This window comes from Silurus aristotelis (genome assembly GCF_946808225.1).
Source record: "Silurus aristotelis genome assembly, chromosome: 11".
NCBI lineage: Eukaryota > Metazoa > Chordata > Actinopteri > Siluriformes > Siluridae > Silurus > Silurus aristotelis.
This window is the reverse complement of record NC_139584.1, coordinates 28844133-28858596: the sequence shown is the minus strand read 5'-3', so window position 1 is coordinate 28858596 and position 14464 is coordinate 28844133. Positions and strand designations below refer to the sequence as shown.

Below are 14464 nucleotides of genomic sequence, written 5' to 3'. Positions count from 1 at the left end.
CACACACACACACAAAAACGTGCACAGTGGTAGGAATCACCTGGGACGCTTCAGTGTTTCTGTTCAGCCAGTGATGTGGATTTGGGGGAGATCACGTACTGCCTCCACATGCTCACTTCACATAACGGACTGTACTCCGTCTCTCACCTGGTGTCTGATTTACGCCTCCGGAATTGATTTATGTGCACAGGCGTGAACACGCAGGTGTGTGGCGACCTGGCTGTTCGTCACCTTAAGCCGTCCGTGTGCAGGGGGGAAAACACAGCTTTCATATCAGTTTACATTTTTATTTGTTTGCTTCAGGGCTGCAGCTATCAATTATTTTATTAATAGAGTATTCTTAAATGTAACTCTTATTAAAGAGCAATACTAAATATACAAGAGAAAATAAGACTTACATTTAGATTAAATTAGATTTAAATATAGAATTACTTAAAAAATAAATGTAAAAAACGCACTGCACTGCTTTCTTTGTTTTAGTTTGAAATTATCCCAAATGTTGGAATCTCTGTCGTGTTCTTCGGCCTGAATCTTCTCCTCGTCCCTTTCTTTCCGTTTCTCAATTTTTCATTCTACAGCGTCTTCTGTGCGCACAACTTTTACATGGAAAGTGGGATCTGCACGTTTCAGCCCCATTTTGTGCATACGCTACGTTTATAAATTAGATCCCAGAGCTGTCCAGAGTTTAGCAGGTGGTGCGTCAGTAATAGTGGTCCGTGGGGAAACGCATTGCTCCAGTGTGCAGTTATATGGACTAAACAAGGCTTTTTTACTAAGCTTTTTTGTATTCGAATTACTAGAGTTCCTCGAGGAATCGTTTCGGTGCTTGTTTGCTCTCATTCTTTTGAAATTTCTTTTAATTTTGTATCTTCCGCCATTAAACAACGTTCAAGCTCTTCGTGTACATTTATTACTACATTTCTCAGGAAACTGTATCGTCATGTAATTTGTTAGTGTTTATTTTATAATATCAACCAGCTATCATTAAGTTTGTTTGTGTGTTGGTTTGGAGCTAAAAGACCGTGGATGCCATGCATGTGACCATGACTTTTTGTGTGTGTGTGTGTGTGTGTGTGTGTGTGTGTGTGTGTGTGTGTGTGTGTGTGTGTGTGTGTCTGAGAGAGAGTTTAATTGCTTTTTGCTTTAAAAAGATTTCCTTCTCGTTCATCCTCATCTTCCTCACGGACACGCATCCATCATCAGATCATCAGAATTAGTCAGCATGTTTTTGCCTCTTAGGTGTGTGTGTTTGTGTGGGTATGCACGTCCATGTCCGTCGACACTCATTCTAAATGCTGATGTCATGGTCAGGCCACTCTGACATCCACTTCCTTCAAAAGCGACAAACAAAAGCTGCCCAATCCCAGCATGCCTTGCGTTCTCCTTTTGCTTTTCCCTTTTTCTTCCTCCCGAGTTTCTGAAAGGGTTTGGTACCTCCCACCCTGCACATGAATGCATAAAAAAAGGGGGGGGAATGCACACTGCCCCCTCTTCTCCCACACACACACACACACACACGGTTCTCACTAGCCTCCATGCTGGGTTTCTTGCTCCGGTACCCAGAGGCTGTTTGCCTGATGATTTGTGTATGATGTAAAGGAAGCCCTCCTCCTCCTCCTCTCACTCCTCGTCTCTCTCGTCAGCCCCGCAGGATACACTCCTCCATTAGGTCAGCCCAATCGCGTGGGTTTTTTGTTTAGATTCAGTTTTGCGGGTTACACATCCTCCCTCACTTCAGATGAATTCAAGTTTGAAAACATCACAACACACAAGAACTAGAAATTCTGAGTTTTGATTGACCAGGTGGCAGATCTTTTAGTTTTTCTTAAACAGATACACTAAACCCCCCACCACCACCACCACCACCACCACCCCCCCCAAAAACACACACACACTTTTTTTTTTTTTTTTTTTTTTTTTTTTTTTTTTAAAACAGATTGTCATTTCCATAGCAACAGGTACTTCCCATGGTGATGGTCGATGATAGTGAAGAAAAAAGCGTGTGCAATTGTTGAGATGTTTTTTTTTTTTACATTTATGGAAGGAGTCTCAAGTTTAGTTTTTTTTTTCCTGTCTTTCTCAGTAACTTTTTTTTTATGACTGTGAGAATACAAAATGACACAGTTGTTTAGTTGCGTGTACATCAGGACTAAATATTTATTCAGGGTTTTGCTTTAATCAGGCACATAAACTGAACATTAAATCAGAGGAGCCGAGCTGATAGTTCTGCTCTCATCTTACTTTACGTGTACTACAGGCATTCTGTAACATAACAAGTTCCGGCAAGTTCCATGTAATGTATGGCCTCTGCTAATCCGGACGAGCGCAGGCGATGACTGACAGCATTACTTTTCTATTCTCACCCAAATTTACTCGTCCTATTTTCTCTCTCTTTATATACGATTATTTCACTTTATTTCTCTCTTTGTTTTTCTTTCTGTTTGTCTGTCTTTCTTGCTCTGTCTCTATCGTGCTGTGATTCTTTCTCTTTGTCTCGGTCTCCCCTTTTCACTCTCTTCTCAGTCTCTCACAGATTCTATTTCTTCTGTGATTGTCTTCTCTATTTCTCCCTGTCTCAGAATCTTTCTTTCTTTCTCTCTCTCTCTCTCTCTTTTCTTTTCTCTTTCTTCCAACTACTATACTGTGCAAACATGAACATGCTGATACAGTGTGTGTGTGGTGATGGGTGTGAACCTTTTTGGCACAGACTACCATTTAAAATGTTAGTTGGGATTGAGCCAGATTGCATCACACAGTCGTGTGTGTGTGTGTGTGTGTGTGTGTGTGTGTGTGTGTGTGTGTGTGTGTGTGTGTGTCGGCCCCTCCAAACCCTCCTCAACATTTTGCTACTACATGTCCACACACACACACACACACACACACACACACACACACACACACACACACACACACACACACACACACACACACACACACACACTGTGATTGTAAACAGATCCACCCAGTAATTTGTTTTTATTTTGTCGTCTCTCCCCCCCTCCTTGTTCTCTCTCAGTCTAATAAGGTTCCTGTAGTGCAGCATGCTCACATGCACCCCCTGACCCCCCTCATCACCTACAGTAATGATCACTTTCCCCCGGCGACACCGCCTGCTCACCTCTCCCCAGAGCTCTTGGACCCCAAGACAGGTATTTCACACAGACACACACATGCACATGTAGAAACAGCATGATCCTTTTCAATCTGTTGTTCTAATCCTGAAGTTGCTTCCACAGGTATCCCACGGACTCCTCACCCCTCTGAGCTGTCTCCATATTACCCCCTGTCTCCTGGGACTGTGGGGCAGATCCCTCACCCTTTGGGCTGGCTTGTCCCACAGTGAGTGCAACATTGTCTCTTCCTCCCGCTCTCTCTTTTTCTCACTCACTCACTCACTCACTCACTCACTCACTCACTCACTCACACACTCACTCACTCACACACTCACTCACACACTCACTCACACACTCACTCACACACTCACTCACACACTCACTCACACACTCACTCACACACTCACTCACACACTCACTCACACACTCACTCACACACACACACACACACACACACACACACACACACAGCAGAGTAGCATTTCGATTAAATTGGTACTAATTGGATTCATCTTACCGATAATGATCTCTCCTCCTTCCAGACAAGCACAGCCCATGTACTCCATTCCTCCCGGAGGGTTCCGCCACCCGTACCCCGCGCTCGCTATGAACGCTTCCATGTCCAGGTGAGTGAGTGAGTGAGTGTGTGTGTGTGTGTGTGTGTGTGTGTGTGTGTGTGTGTGTGTGTGTAATGGTTGTACTTTAAACAGCCATAACCTTTTTTTTTTTTTTTTTTTTTTCCCCCCAGTAGATTTTGTAAAGGGTTGGGCAATACAATGATTGAATTTGTGATTGTACAATATATTTTTTGGTCCTGAGATATCGTCAGGGCAAGATTTGTTTAAATTTCTGTTTGGTACAGACCTTTTTTTTTTGTTGTTGTTGTGTTTATTTAGCTTGCAATGATTTTTGAATGAAATGTGTATCGTGACACTTATGGTGTGTCGTAGAAATGTCTGCTGTCAGATTAGACTGTTCGGGTTAAAACTCGTTCTTCAAGCTGTTAAAGAAGCTGACGGTTATGCTGAGGTCTCTCGCTCTCTTTCTCTTCTCTCTCTCTCTTCTCTCTCAAGCGATTAGCGATAATGCCCCATTGTGCTCGGCTGCAAACCCGCACTGTCGCTATCTGAAAGGTGTCCTATTCAGCCTGCTGGAGGAAGTGGTTTCCTTTTTTTTGGGGGGGGTGTGTGTGTGTGTGTGTGTGTGTGTGTGTGTGTGTGTGTGTGTGTGTGGAAAGTGCTCTCAGGTGTCGAGTTCTCCTTGGTTTCCAGGGTAACTGCACACTCTGCTCTTTGCCTGTAGCAGGACTCATAATGGTTCCTTTGAGAGAGCCTTTATTTGGGCTACTTGTGAAATCTGAATGAAAAGGTGTGTGTGTGTGTGTGTGTGTGTGTGTGTGTGTGTGGTGTGGTGGTGGTGGTGGGGGGGGGGTGTTTAGTCTAGACACATCATTAAGAGGCTCAAAAAATGTCTGTTTCAAAGAGTGGACAGAGAGGTGTGTGTGTGTGTGTGCGTGTGTGTGTGCGTGTGTGTGTGCGTGTGTGTGTGCGTGTGTGTGTGCGTGTGTGTGTGCGTGCGCGTGTGCGTGTGCGTGCGCGTGTGCGTGCGCGTGTGCGTGTGCGTGCGCGTGTGCGTGCGTGCGTGTGTGCGTGCGTGTGTGTGTGCGTGCGTGTGTGTGTGCGTGTGTGTAAGAGTCAGATCAGTAAAGACGCTGCGTAATGACCGTGTGTGTCTCCCTGGGGAAAAAATCTTCACGTGGCAGACGTTTGTGTTAATCCACAAGTTTGGTCCTTCAGGATGAGTTGTAAAGTACCTGCTGCTGATCTCAATCTGTGCGTGATGTTTCGAACAAACTTACTTTCTTGTCAAGCGAAATAGTTGTTTTGCACACAGAAAAGGGGAAGGCCTTCCAAGTGGAACAGCTTTAATGTTGGGAGAGTAAAGGCTGCCCAAAGAGGCTGCCTACCAAGGGAGCTGCACACTAATTGGAACGCAATCTGGAACCTTTACTAAATATGTCTCTCTCTTTCTATTTCTCTCTTTCTCTTCCTCCCTCTAGTTTGGTGTCGAGCCGTTTTCCTCCTCACGTTGTGCCTCATCATCCTCACAGCCTTCATCAGACAGGAATCCCTCATCCTGCTATAGTCTCCCCTGCCATCAAACAGGAACCCAACGGAGAGCTGAGTCCTGCCTCACACACGTGAGTGTATACACACACACACACGTGTGCGCATAAAGTGAAAAAGATGGATAATTGGGACCTGAATAGACCTGAACACAAACAAAAATGCCACACATGGGTTTGAGAAAGCGTGCGCGCGCACACACACACACACACACACACACAAGACCTCAGCCCACATATGGGATTCCTATACATACACATAAAAAACAAAATATAAATGCAGGCACAAGTTCACACGCAAATGATCCCTTTACACACACTTGCATACATACACATAAATGCAGCTTACACACACACAAACATGGAGGCATATGAGTTACCTTACATGCTTTTTATACACACACACACAATTTTTCCTTCAAGAGCCACTTCTAGTTTGGCAGAATCAATTTGTTTATGCATGTGAGCGACATCCGTTTACCAGCAAAACAGCATTTTGAGTTATTTATCACGAGTCTGTGGAGTCTGAGACCCCTTTAATTCTTGTAGTAATAATAAATCGAGGACTGCACTTGGCCGAATGTGGCTTCATGTGACGAAGTGAAGATGAAATGAAAATTACTTTAATTCAACAAGGAGCTTCAGGAACTGTGAGACTCTTTATGCTGTGTGTAACTGAAAATAAAAAAGCATTGCATTCAGATATTTTATTTGGGATTTGAGTCGGGCTGCCGAAATCAAAGACAGATGTTCAACGTAAAATGCTAAAGAGCCCCGAGGTGGTTGTTATTCTTACTCCGCTCATGGAAAATGGATCTCACATGCAGGTGTTCGCTCTGCCGTTTCAATTTTGTTTGGAAAACTCGCTCAGGACCGATCTCCCCCCCCCCATCAAACCCTGCATGTTATTTCTGTAAGCTTCCTTTACTTTATCAGTGTTGTGTCTACGAGCTCACCAGTGTCTCTCACTGTCTCTCTCACACACACACACACAGTGACAAGTCTGTTGTTTCTGTTTGGAGCAGGAAGTCTCCAGGGCCGGCTAAGAAGGAGGAAGAGAAGAAGCCACACATTAAAAAGCCCCTGAACGCCTTCATGCTGTATATGAAGGAGATGAGGGCCAAGGTGGTGGCAGAGTGCACGCTCAAAGAAAGCGCCGCAATCAATCAAATACTAGGCAGGAGGGTAAGGACGTGTGTGTGTGTGTGTTTGTGTGTGTGTGTGTGTGTGTGTGTGCATGAGAGAGAGAAAAAATAATGATTTATAACTTCTGAGAAAATTGTATGCTATAATGAACACATCAAGTGATGTGACATTGATGTACATGGGTCCAATAGGTGTGTGTGTGTGTGTGTGATGGCTTTCCGCAGTGGCACTCTCTGTCCCGGGAAGAACAGGCCAAATACTACGAGCTGGCCAGGAAAGAGCGACAGCTTCACTCTCAGCTCTACCCCGGCTGGTCTGCACGAGATAACTATGTAAGACGCACACACACACGCACACATTCGATTTTTGTATTGTCACTAAATGGCCTCTTGTTGCATTGTGAAATTATGCTAAAGGGATTTTCCAGATTATTTGTATTATCTTAGACGTGCCGTTCTGTCTTACGTTATCATAATCGCAACATTGCCACACGTTACTGTTTTTATTACGCTACATTTAACTCTAGCAGCTCGCCGTTAAAGAGGCGCCGTTAAAAAACCCACACAGTCGTGTCACATCCACACAACAAAGCATGCAAGCGGTTTCTCCGTTTTTGTGTCATAATTGCATGTTTATACATAAAATTATATCAGATGTCGAATAAAAATAAATTAAATTATACCAGCAATAATGAGAGGAAAAACTCTCACAAAAAAGATTTTGGTGGCAGGTTTCAGAAAGAACAGAACAAATATTTAATATATATATATATATATATATATATATATATATATATATATATATATATATATATATATATATATATATATATATATATATATATATATATACAGTGAGGAAAATAAGTATTTGAACACCCTGCTATTTTGCAAGTTCTCCCACTTAGAAATCATGGAGGGTCTGAAATTGTCATCGTAGGTGCATGTCCACTGTGAGAGACATAATCTAAAAAAAAAATCCAGAAATCACAATATATGATTTTTAAACTATTTATTTGTATGATACAGCTGCAAATAAGTATTTGAACACCTGTCTATCAGCTGGAATTCTGACCCTCGAAGACCTGTTAGTCTGCCTTTAAAATGTCCACCTCCACTACATTTATTATCCTAAATTAGATGCACCTGTTTGAGGTCGTTAGCTGCATAAAGACACCTGTCCACCCCATACAATCAGTAAGAATCCAACTACTAACATGGCCAAGACCAAAGAGCTGTCCAAAGACACTAGAGACAAAATTGTAAACCTCCACAAGGCTGGAAAGGGCTACTGGGAAATTGCCAAGCAGCTTGGTGAAAAAAGGTCCACTGTTGGAGCAATCATTAGAAAATGGAAGAAGCTAAACATGACTGTCAATCTCCCTCGGACTGGGGCTCCATGCAAGATCTCAACTCGTGGGGTCTCAATGATCCTAAGGAAGGTGAGAAATCAGCCCAGAACTACACGGGAGGAGCTGGTCAATGACCTGAAAAGAGCTGGGACCACCGTTTCCAAGGTTACTGTTGGTAATACACTAAGACGTCATGGTTTGAAATCATGCATGGCACGGAAGGTTTCCCTGCTTAAACCAGCACATGTCCAGGCACGTCTTAAGTTATCCAGTGACCATTTGGATGATCCAGAGGAGTCATGGGAGAAAGTCATGTGGTCAGATGAGACCAAAATGGAACTTTTGGGTCATAATTCCACTAAACGTGTTTGGAGGAAGAAGAATGATGAGTACCATCCCAAGAACACCATCCCTACTGTGAAGCATGGGGGTGGTAGCATCATGCTTTGGGGGTGTTTTTTTGCACATGGGACAGGGCAACTGCACTGTATTAAGGAGAGGATGACCGGGGCCATGTATTGCGAGATTTTGGGGAACAACCTCCTCCCCCCAGTTAGAGCATTGAAAATGTGTCGAGGCTGGGTCTTCCAACATGACAATGACCCGAAGCACACAGCCAGGATAACCAAGGAGTGGCTCTGTAAGAAGCATATCAAGGTTCTGGCGTGGCCTAGCCAGTCTCCAGACCTAAACCCAGTAGAGAATCTTTGGAGGGAGCTCAAACTCCGTGTTTCTCAGCGACAGGCCAGAAACCTGACTGATCTAGAGAAGATCTGTGTGAAGGAGTGGGCCAAAATCCCTCCTGCAGTGTGTGCAAACCTGGTGAAAAACTACAGGAAACGTTTGACCTCTGTAATTGCAAACAAAGGCTACTGTACCAAATATTAACATTGACTTTCTCAGGTGTTCAAATACTTATTTGCAGCTGTATCATACAAATAAATAGTTAAAAAATCATACATTGTGATTTCTGTATTTTATTTTTTAGATTATGTCTCTCACAGTGGACATGCACCTACGATGACAATTTCAGACCCCTCCATGATTTCTAAGTGGAAGAACTTGCTGAATAGCAGGGTGTTCAAATACTTATTTTCCTCACTGTATATATACTTTAAAAAGCTTGTACGTTGTTGCAACTTTGTGCACGGTGACGTTCATGGTTACAGGGTTTTCACGTCTGTTTCTCTCTCTTTCTACAGGGCAAGCGGAAGAAGAGGAAGAGAGACAACAAGGCCGAATCAGCAGCAGAAGGTGAGGGTGGGGGGGTTGGGTTGTTTCGTTCATTCTTTCAGGAATCGCGTGTGTTTCCTTTACTGCAGCGAGTGCACACAAACCACAAAAGTAGCTTTTCTGCTTTTCAACATAGAGGGGACTTGAAAGGATATACCTTTCATACATTTTTTTGTTAAATAAATAAACCTGATCTCGGCCCTTGTGTAGCGCATACACAACTACAAGAAGAATATCAGCAGTAGGAAAAGAACATGATTAACGAAAGCACATAACCTTGCTTTTTTTTTTTTTTCTTCTGGTGACATCTCCGAAGGAAAGCATTGCAGTCTTGTTCTAAAAAAAATAATAAAAGGACTGTTGCAAGAAATTAGCAGATTGAAGTGGGTTTAATGAAAAGTGTTATGGTACCGGTTTTGGAGATGGAGATTATGTTGAAATATAGTGCTTCCATGATGCTCTCCTGTTTAATTTCCACACCACACAATTTCAGCCCCGTTTTTTTTTGTCAAAATCATCAAATCATCACTAACTCAAAGAACTTCACGCTGGTGACCTCTTGTGCATTGCGAATGATTTGCTACGCATCATGATTTACTCTAATGATTTATATATTTTTAAGCACGTATACACCGATCAGGCATAACTTTCTGACCACTCACCAGTGAACTGAAAAACACTGTTAGTGGTGGATTTATTTATTAGGTAGCAAGTGAACATTTTGTCCTCAAAGTCGATGTGATGGAAGCAGGAGAAATGGGCGAGCGTAAGGATTGCGAGTTTGACGAATTGTGACGTCTAGACGAATTTTGTTTCTTATTCGTCTCTTTAATTAGAAACAACACTTATACATTTCTCTCTCCTACCCCCCGTCCTGTGTGGCCAAAACAGCCACCGCAGCCAGTCAGCTGATGGATTCATTTGCGATCGCTCATGTAGTGTCGGCTGAAGAACGTCTTCCCTCTTCTAACTCCATGTTTGCACTAACCATGTGACATCACACATCCTCATAGTTCTAATAATCAGTAGAGCTCATTGTCCACACTAACCTGCTGTCCCCTCCCTGCACTCTGACATGCAGCGTATGACGTACAGTGCTAGCGCAGGCAGGTACGGAGCGACCCCTCCTTCACTGCACCCTCATTCACATCTTCATACACACCGACCGCATCCTGTCCCGGGACTGCCGTGTCGTCCTCGTCCTCACCGTGTCTGTTCTGTGTTGGTCCATCAAGAAGGGTGAACATACCGACAAACTGACTGATCTCCATCCCGTGTTGTCGAGGCAGTGTGTAGAAGAGTCAGTCTGGCTTCTCATACGTCGCAAAATCACCACACTCTCGCTCCTCATCTGGGTTTTGTCCTATGGAATGCGACCTGTCCACGTTGCACCGTATTTTCCAGACTGAGCTTCCCGTTGCTGACAAATTTAACTATAAATGTATATATATTGTTATTTCTTGCATTATAGCAGCTATAGAAAATGTACAAAAAAAAAAACATTCTGTTCAAGACTTTCCGACATCGGAAAACTTGGTTAGAGCTTTACCATGAGTAAACACTGACACTAGAGATTCCATCTACAATTCTATAAGATTATATGCACTTACAGCATGTAACTGAGCCACTCTGAAAACAATAATATATCAGAAGGAATTTGTCAAAGGTCTGAGCAGCGAATAGTCCGGAAAATACGGCAATGATGTCGTGTATAACGATGCAGTAAAATCCCTGAGTTGTGTATTTAACGGCATTTCTCTGCTCCTGACTGCAGATTACTCCGCACGGAATAAGAAGCCTTGTGTGCAGTACCTCCCTCAGGAGAAGATGATCGACAGCCCGGCGTCCTCTCACGGCAGCATGCTGGACTCCCCGGCCACACCCTCGGCCGCCCTTGCCTCGCCCGCCGCGCCCGCCCCCACTCACTCTGAGCAGGCCCAGCCGCTGTCGCTCACCACCAAACCCGAGCGCCATCATCCTCACTTCTCTCTGATCTCCAAACCTTCATCATCCTCATCCTCCTCTTCTTCTGCTTCCATTTCATCCTCCTCTTCTTCCTCTTCTTTCACCTCCTCTTCCTCCTCCCACCCTAGCATCTCTCTCGCAATCAGCTCCTCAGGCAGTCATTCGACCCCGCATCTTCTCTCCCGGCCAATCCCTTTCGCTTCCCTGCACCCCTCCCTCTTGTCTCCACCCTCGCCGTTCCACCAGGCCGCTTTACACTCCCATCACGCCCTGTTCCAGACGCAGCCGCTCTCCTTGGTAACCAAATCAGCCGACTGAGCTTAGAGCTTAAACTCTGTTTTTTTTTTTTTTTTGTGGTTTTTTTATTCAATATTTCTGCTTTAAACATGCTGTACATTGCATTTTATACCCCCCCTCCCCCCACCCCTGTTCACATAGACGTCAGGTTAACTTTTTTGATAAGCGAAAAGTAAATGAATATTATTGGTCAATATTTGATCACCTGCTTTTCTGTGTCTCTCTCTATGAAAGTGTATTTTTTTTTGTAAAGTCTACTTTGGAACTGGTTTCTTATTTGATACAGTTATCCAGCAAAAAAACAACAAAAACAACAAAAAAAAAACAACTCATTGTATAAAGTTATTACTTGTATTAAAAACTTCTTTAATAAGACGAGAAGGAACAAAAAAAAATCTTAAAAGCATACGTGTAATTAATGGTAGTTTTGAAGTTTAATTCTTAGTACCGCCCGTTTATTAGAAGGCTTTTGAGACGGACTTCCCCTCCAGTTTTGAAGTGTGTGAACTTGATAAATAAAAACTTGTAAATTGTTTTTAGAAACACTGATGCCTGCTGTTTTTTTATATAGCGACGGATCTGACTGGTTTATTTACGGTATACTACTGTTTCTATAGAAACGGCTTTTTCAAGGGGACTTGAGATGTTTCTTGTGCATTATGGAACGAATCTCCTGTGCCGTGGCTTTTATTGGAACACTTGGGTAGAACATTTTACAAAAAGGGTGTCAAAAGTATTTGGACACCTGACTTTCCCAGCCATATATGGTTCTTCCTCAAACTGTTAGCACAATTGTATAGAATGGGGTAGCATGAACTTTATTTTTGTTTTCGTTTTACTTCACTTTTTCACAAACCCCATGTACACAAAGCCAGAAGGATCTCCATGAAGATCTGCTTTACATCGGTTGGAGTGGAAGATCTGCTATAGAGCTCCAACCTTGTTTAACACTTTGGGATGAATGTGAACACTGACTGCACCTCAGGTCTCCTCACCTTCTCAATTACATCAGTGCCTGACTTTACTAAAACCCTTGTAGCTCAATGAACCTCCACAAAATCTAGTGGAACATCTTCCCAGAAGAGTGGAAGTTATAACGTGAAATGGGAACGTTGAAAAAGGACCACATCAATCTTGTATATAAAGTTATATAAACTTATACTGATGTACACTTCAGAAAATGCTGTTACAGGATAATCAATGTTTGGATGAGAGTAGTAATAGCAGCTGAGGTCAAGAGGAGCGACGCCCACTGTATTTGCTGAACCACACACACACACAAACATTCATGTTCTACAAGATCCTGTATTTACTTCTGGTGTGTTAGATGTTGATGTGAAATCCTCCTGACTCTGATCTCTCTGTGAATCTCCTCTGTAAACCTCGACAGCCTGTTGAAACTGTTACGTCTTTAATATTGAGAAAGAAAAGATCGATTTCTGAGTGAAAGGATGAAAGAAGGTTCAAAGAAAGCATCAGGTGTAGAGCACTGAAAAGAACGTGTGAGGAAAACCACAGCTTTGCAACTTTTGGACTTTTTAAAGCTGGAATGAATTTCTGAAGGTGCGAAACCTCGGGCGATTCGGACTTGGACGTGTGAGCGCACATCAATATGAACAATGTGGAAAATACATATATTAATGCGCCTACATGAGGGGAAGAAAACGGGAATAATAAACGAAAAATTATCCAAATGAAACTATTAAAGAACTTTTAAAGAAAAAATGTGGGAAATTTCTTTTACAGCAATGCAGGTGGAGAAAAAATATGAATACTAGAAAATGTAATTGACACTGAGAGTAAAATGTGTGTGTGTCATGGGGGGGGGGGGGTGCAAAACACATCGTCACGTGTGTGAAAATCAACATGTAAATACACTCGATGTGGAAAGTATTGGGACACCTGACTTTTTCCAGCCACAAATGGTTTTCCCACAAATTCGGAAACACACATCTGTACAGGACGTCTTTGGATGTTGTAACCCAAACCTGTTCCAGGACGCCAATGTGCACAAAGCCAGAACATCTCCATGAAGATATGCATTACATGGTTTGGATCTCCTGCTATAGAGCTCTATAACCCTATTGAACATCCCAGGCCTCCTCATCTCACCTACATCAGTACTTGAATTTAATAACAGCCTTGTAGCTGAATGAACCCCACAAACCTTCACAGAATCTAGTGGAACATCTTCCTAGAAGAGTGGAGTTTACTGTTGGAGCAAAGATGTGGAATGGGATGTTCAAAAAGGAAATTCTGATCTTATGGTCAGGTGTCCACAAACTTCTGGCTGTATAGTGTATTTTCCTTTTTTTTCTTGTTCAATAATTTATATATAAAATGGAGATATATATCTGGATATTTGGAAGGATTTAAATCTTTAATGGTCTGAACCTCACTGGAAAATAAACAGCTGTGCCAGAGCAACAAAATTTCCTGCCAAAAAGTAAACACAAATAAAAAATAATAGACATCTGTTCCTTCCTGGAATGCCGGAGTCCCAAAACAGCAAGAGAAAAAGCAGGTCAGTGAGTCTCTCTCTCTCTCTCTCTCTCTCTCTCTTTACTGCTCTCTCCTCCGTGGCTGTGGCTCGGCTGTAATTAAACGTGGAGGTAATCGCATGGAGCTCCAGGGACCTCATTAGGATTTTTCAATTAATGGAAAACACCACAACGTTTTTTTTTTTTCTCGGGTTCCTCGTGGTTTTTAAGGGACTTTGGTTTGGAGATGATGAGGAGGGAGGAGGTGGAGGACGAAGTGGGAGTCGGTGTTGGTGATGCCAAGGACGATGCTAAAGTTTCCTCTAAACAGCCAGAGCAGGACAGATGTAACACATCAGCTTCATATGCAAAAAAAGAAATAAATAAAATGAACGAATGTGTGGATTATTTATGGGAGGTTGTTTTTTTTTTTCCACACATTATTATTCCTCAGTCCTTTCTTTAAATTTGTTATATATATTTATTTATTTGTTTATTTAATTTAATAAAAATTAAATAAACTTGTGTCCATTTCCCCCTTTTTTCTCTTTGTGATTTTTATTCCAAAATGTTATTTTCCTCAAATAACTATTTAGAAAGAATTGATGATGTTTTTAGATGCTTAAAATATTTTTCTTCACACCGTTTAATTTCACACACAATTTTATTTAGTTGATTCGGAGGGGGTTTAATCCTGATTTTCTCCAATTTCTCCATTTTTTTTTTTTACTTATCTGGTTACATTCATTTTCAT

At 42.4% G+C, this 14464-nt stretch overlaps 1 protein-coding gene and 1 long non-coding RNA gene across 2 annotated transcripts in view; one reads left to right on the top strand and one right to left on the bottom strand.

The window, feature by feature from the left end:
* Positions 1–11773, top strand: part of tcf7l1b (transcription factor 7 like 1b) — a 37085-nt gene extending 25312 nt beyond the window's left edge. Inside the window, exons 5-12 of the mRNA XM_083554239.1 lie at positions 3017–3149; positions 3237–3339; positions 3656–3739; positions 5173–5313; positions 6264–6423; positions 6609–6716; positions 8938–8989; positions 10743–11773. Of these exons, the coding sequence (XP_083410365.1) occupies positions 3017–3149; positions 3237–3339; positions 3656–3739; positions 5173–5313; positions 6264–6423; positions 6609–6716; positions 8938–8989; positions 10743–11251 (1290 nt within the window). The 3' untranslated portion in view covers positions 11252–11773. The remainder of the gene's footprint in view (positions 1–3016; positions 3150–3236; positions 3340–3655; positions 3740–5172; positions 5314–6263; positions 6424–6608; positions 6717–8937; positions 8990–10742) is intronic.
* LOC310733227 lies at positions 2760–3045 on the bottom strand. Its single transcript, XR_014535666.1, has 2 exons — positions 2920–3045; positions 2760–2849 (listed from the first exon to the last, which is right to left on the bottom strand). It is a non-coding gene; the product is annotated as an uncharacterized lncRNA (long non-coding RNA).
* Positions 11774–14464: the final 2691 nt, after the last annotated feature.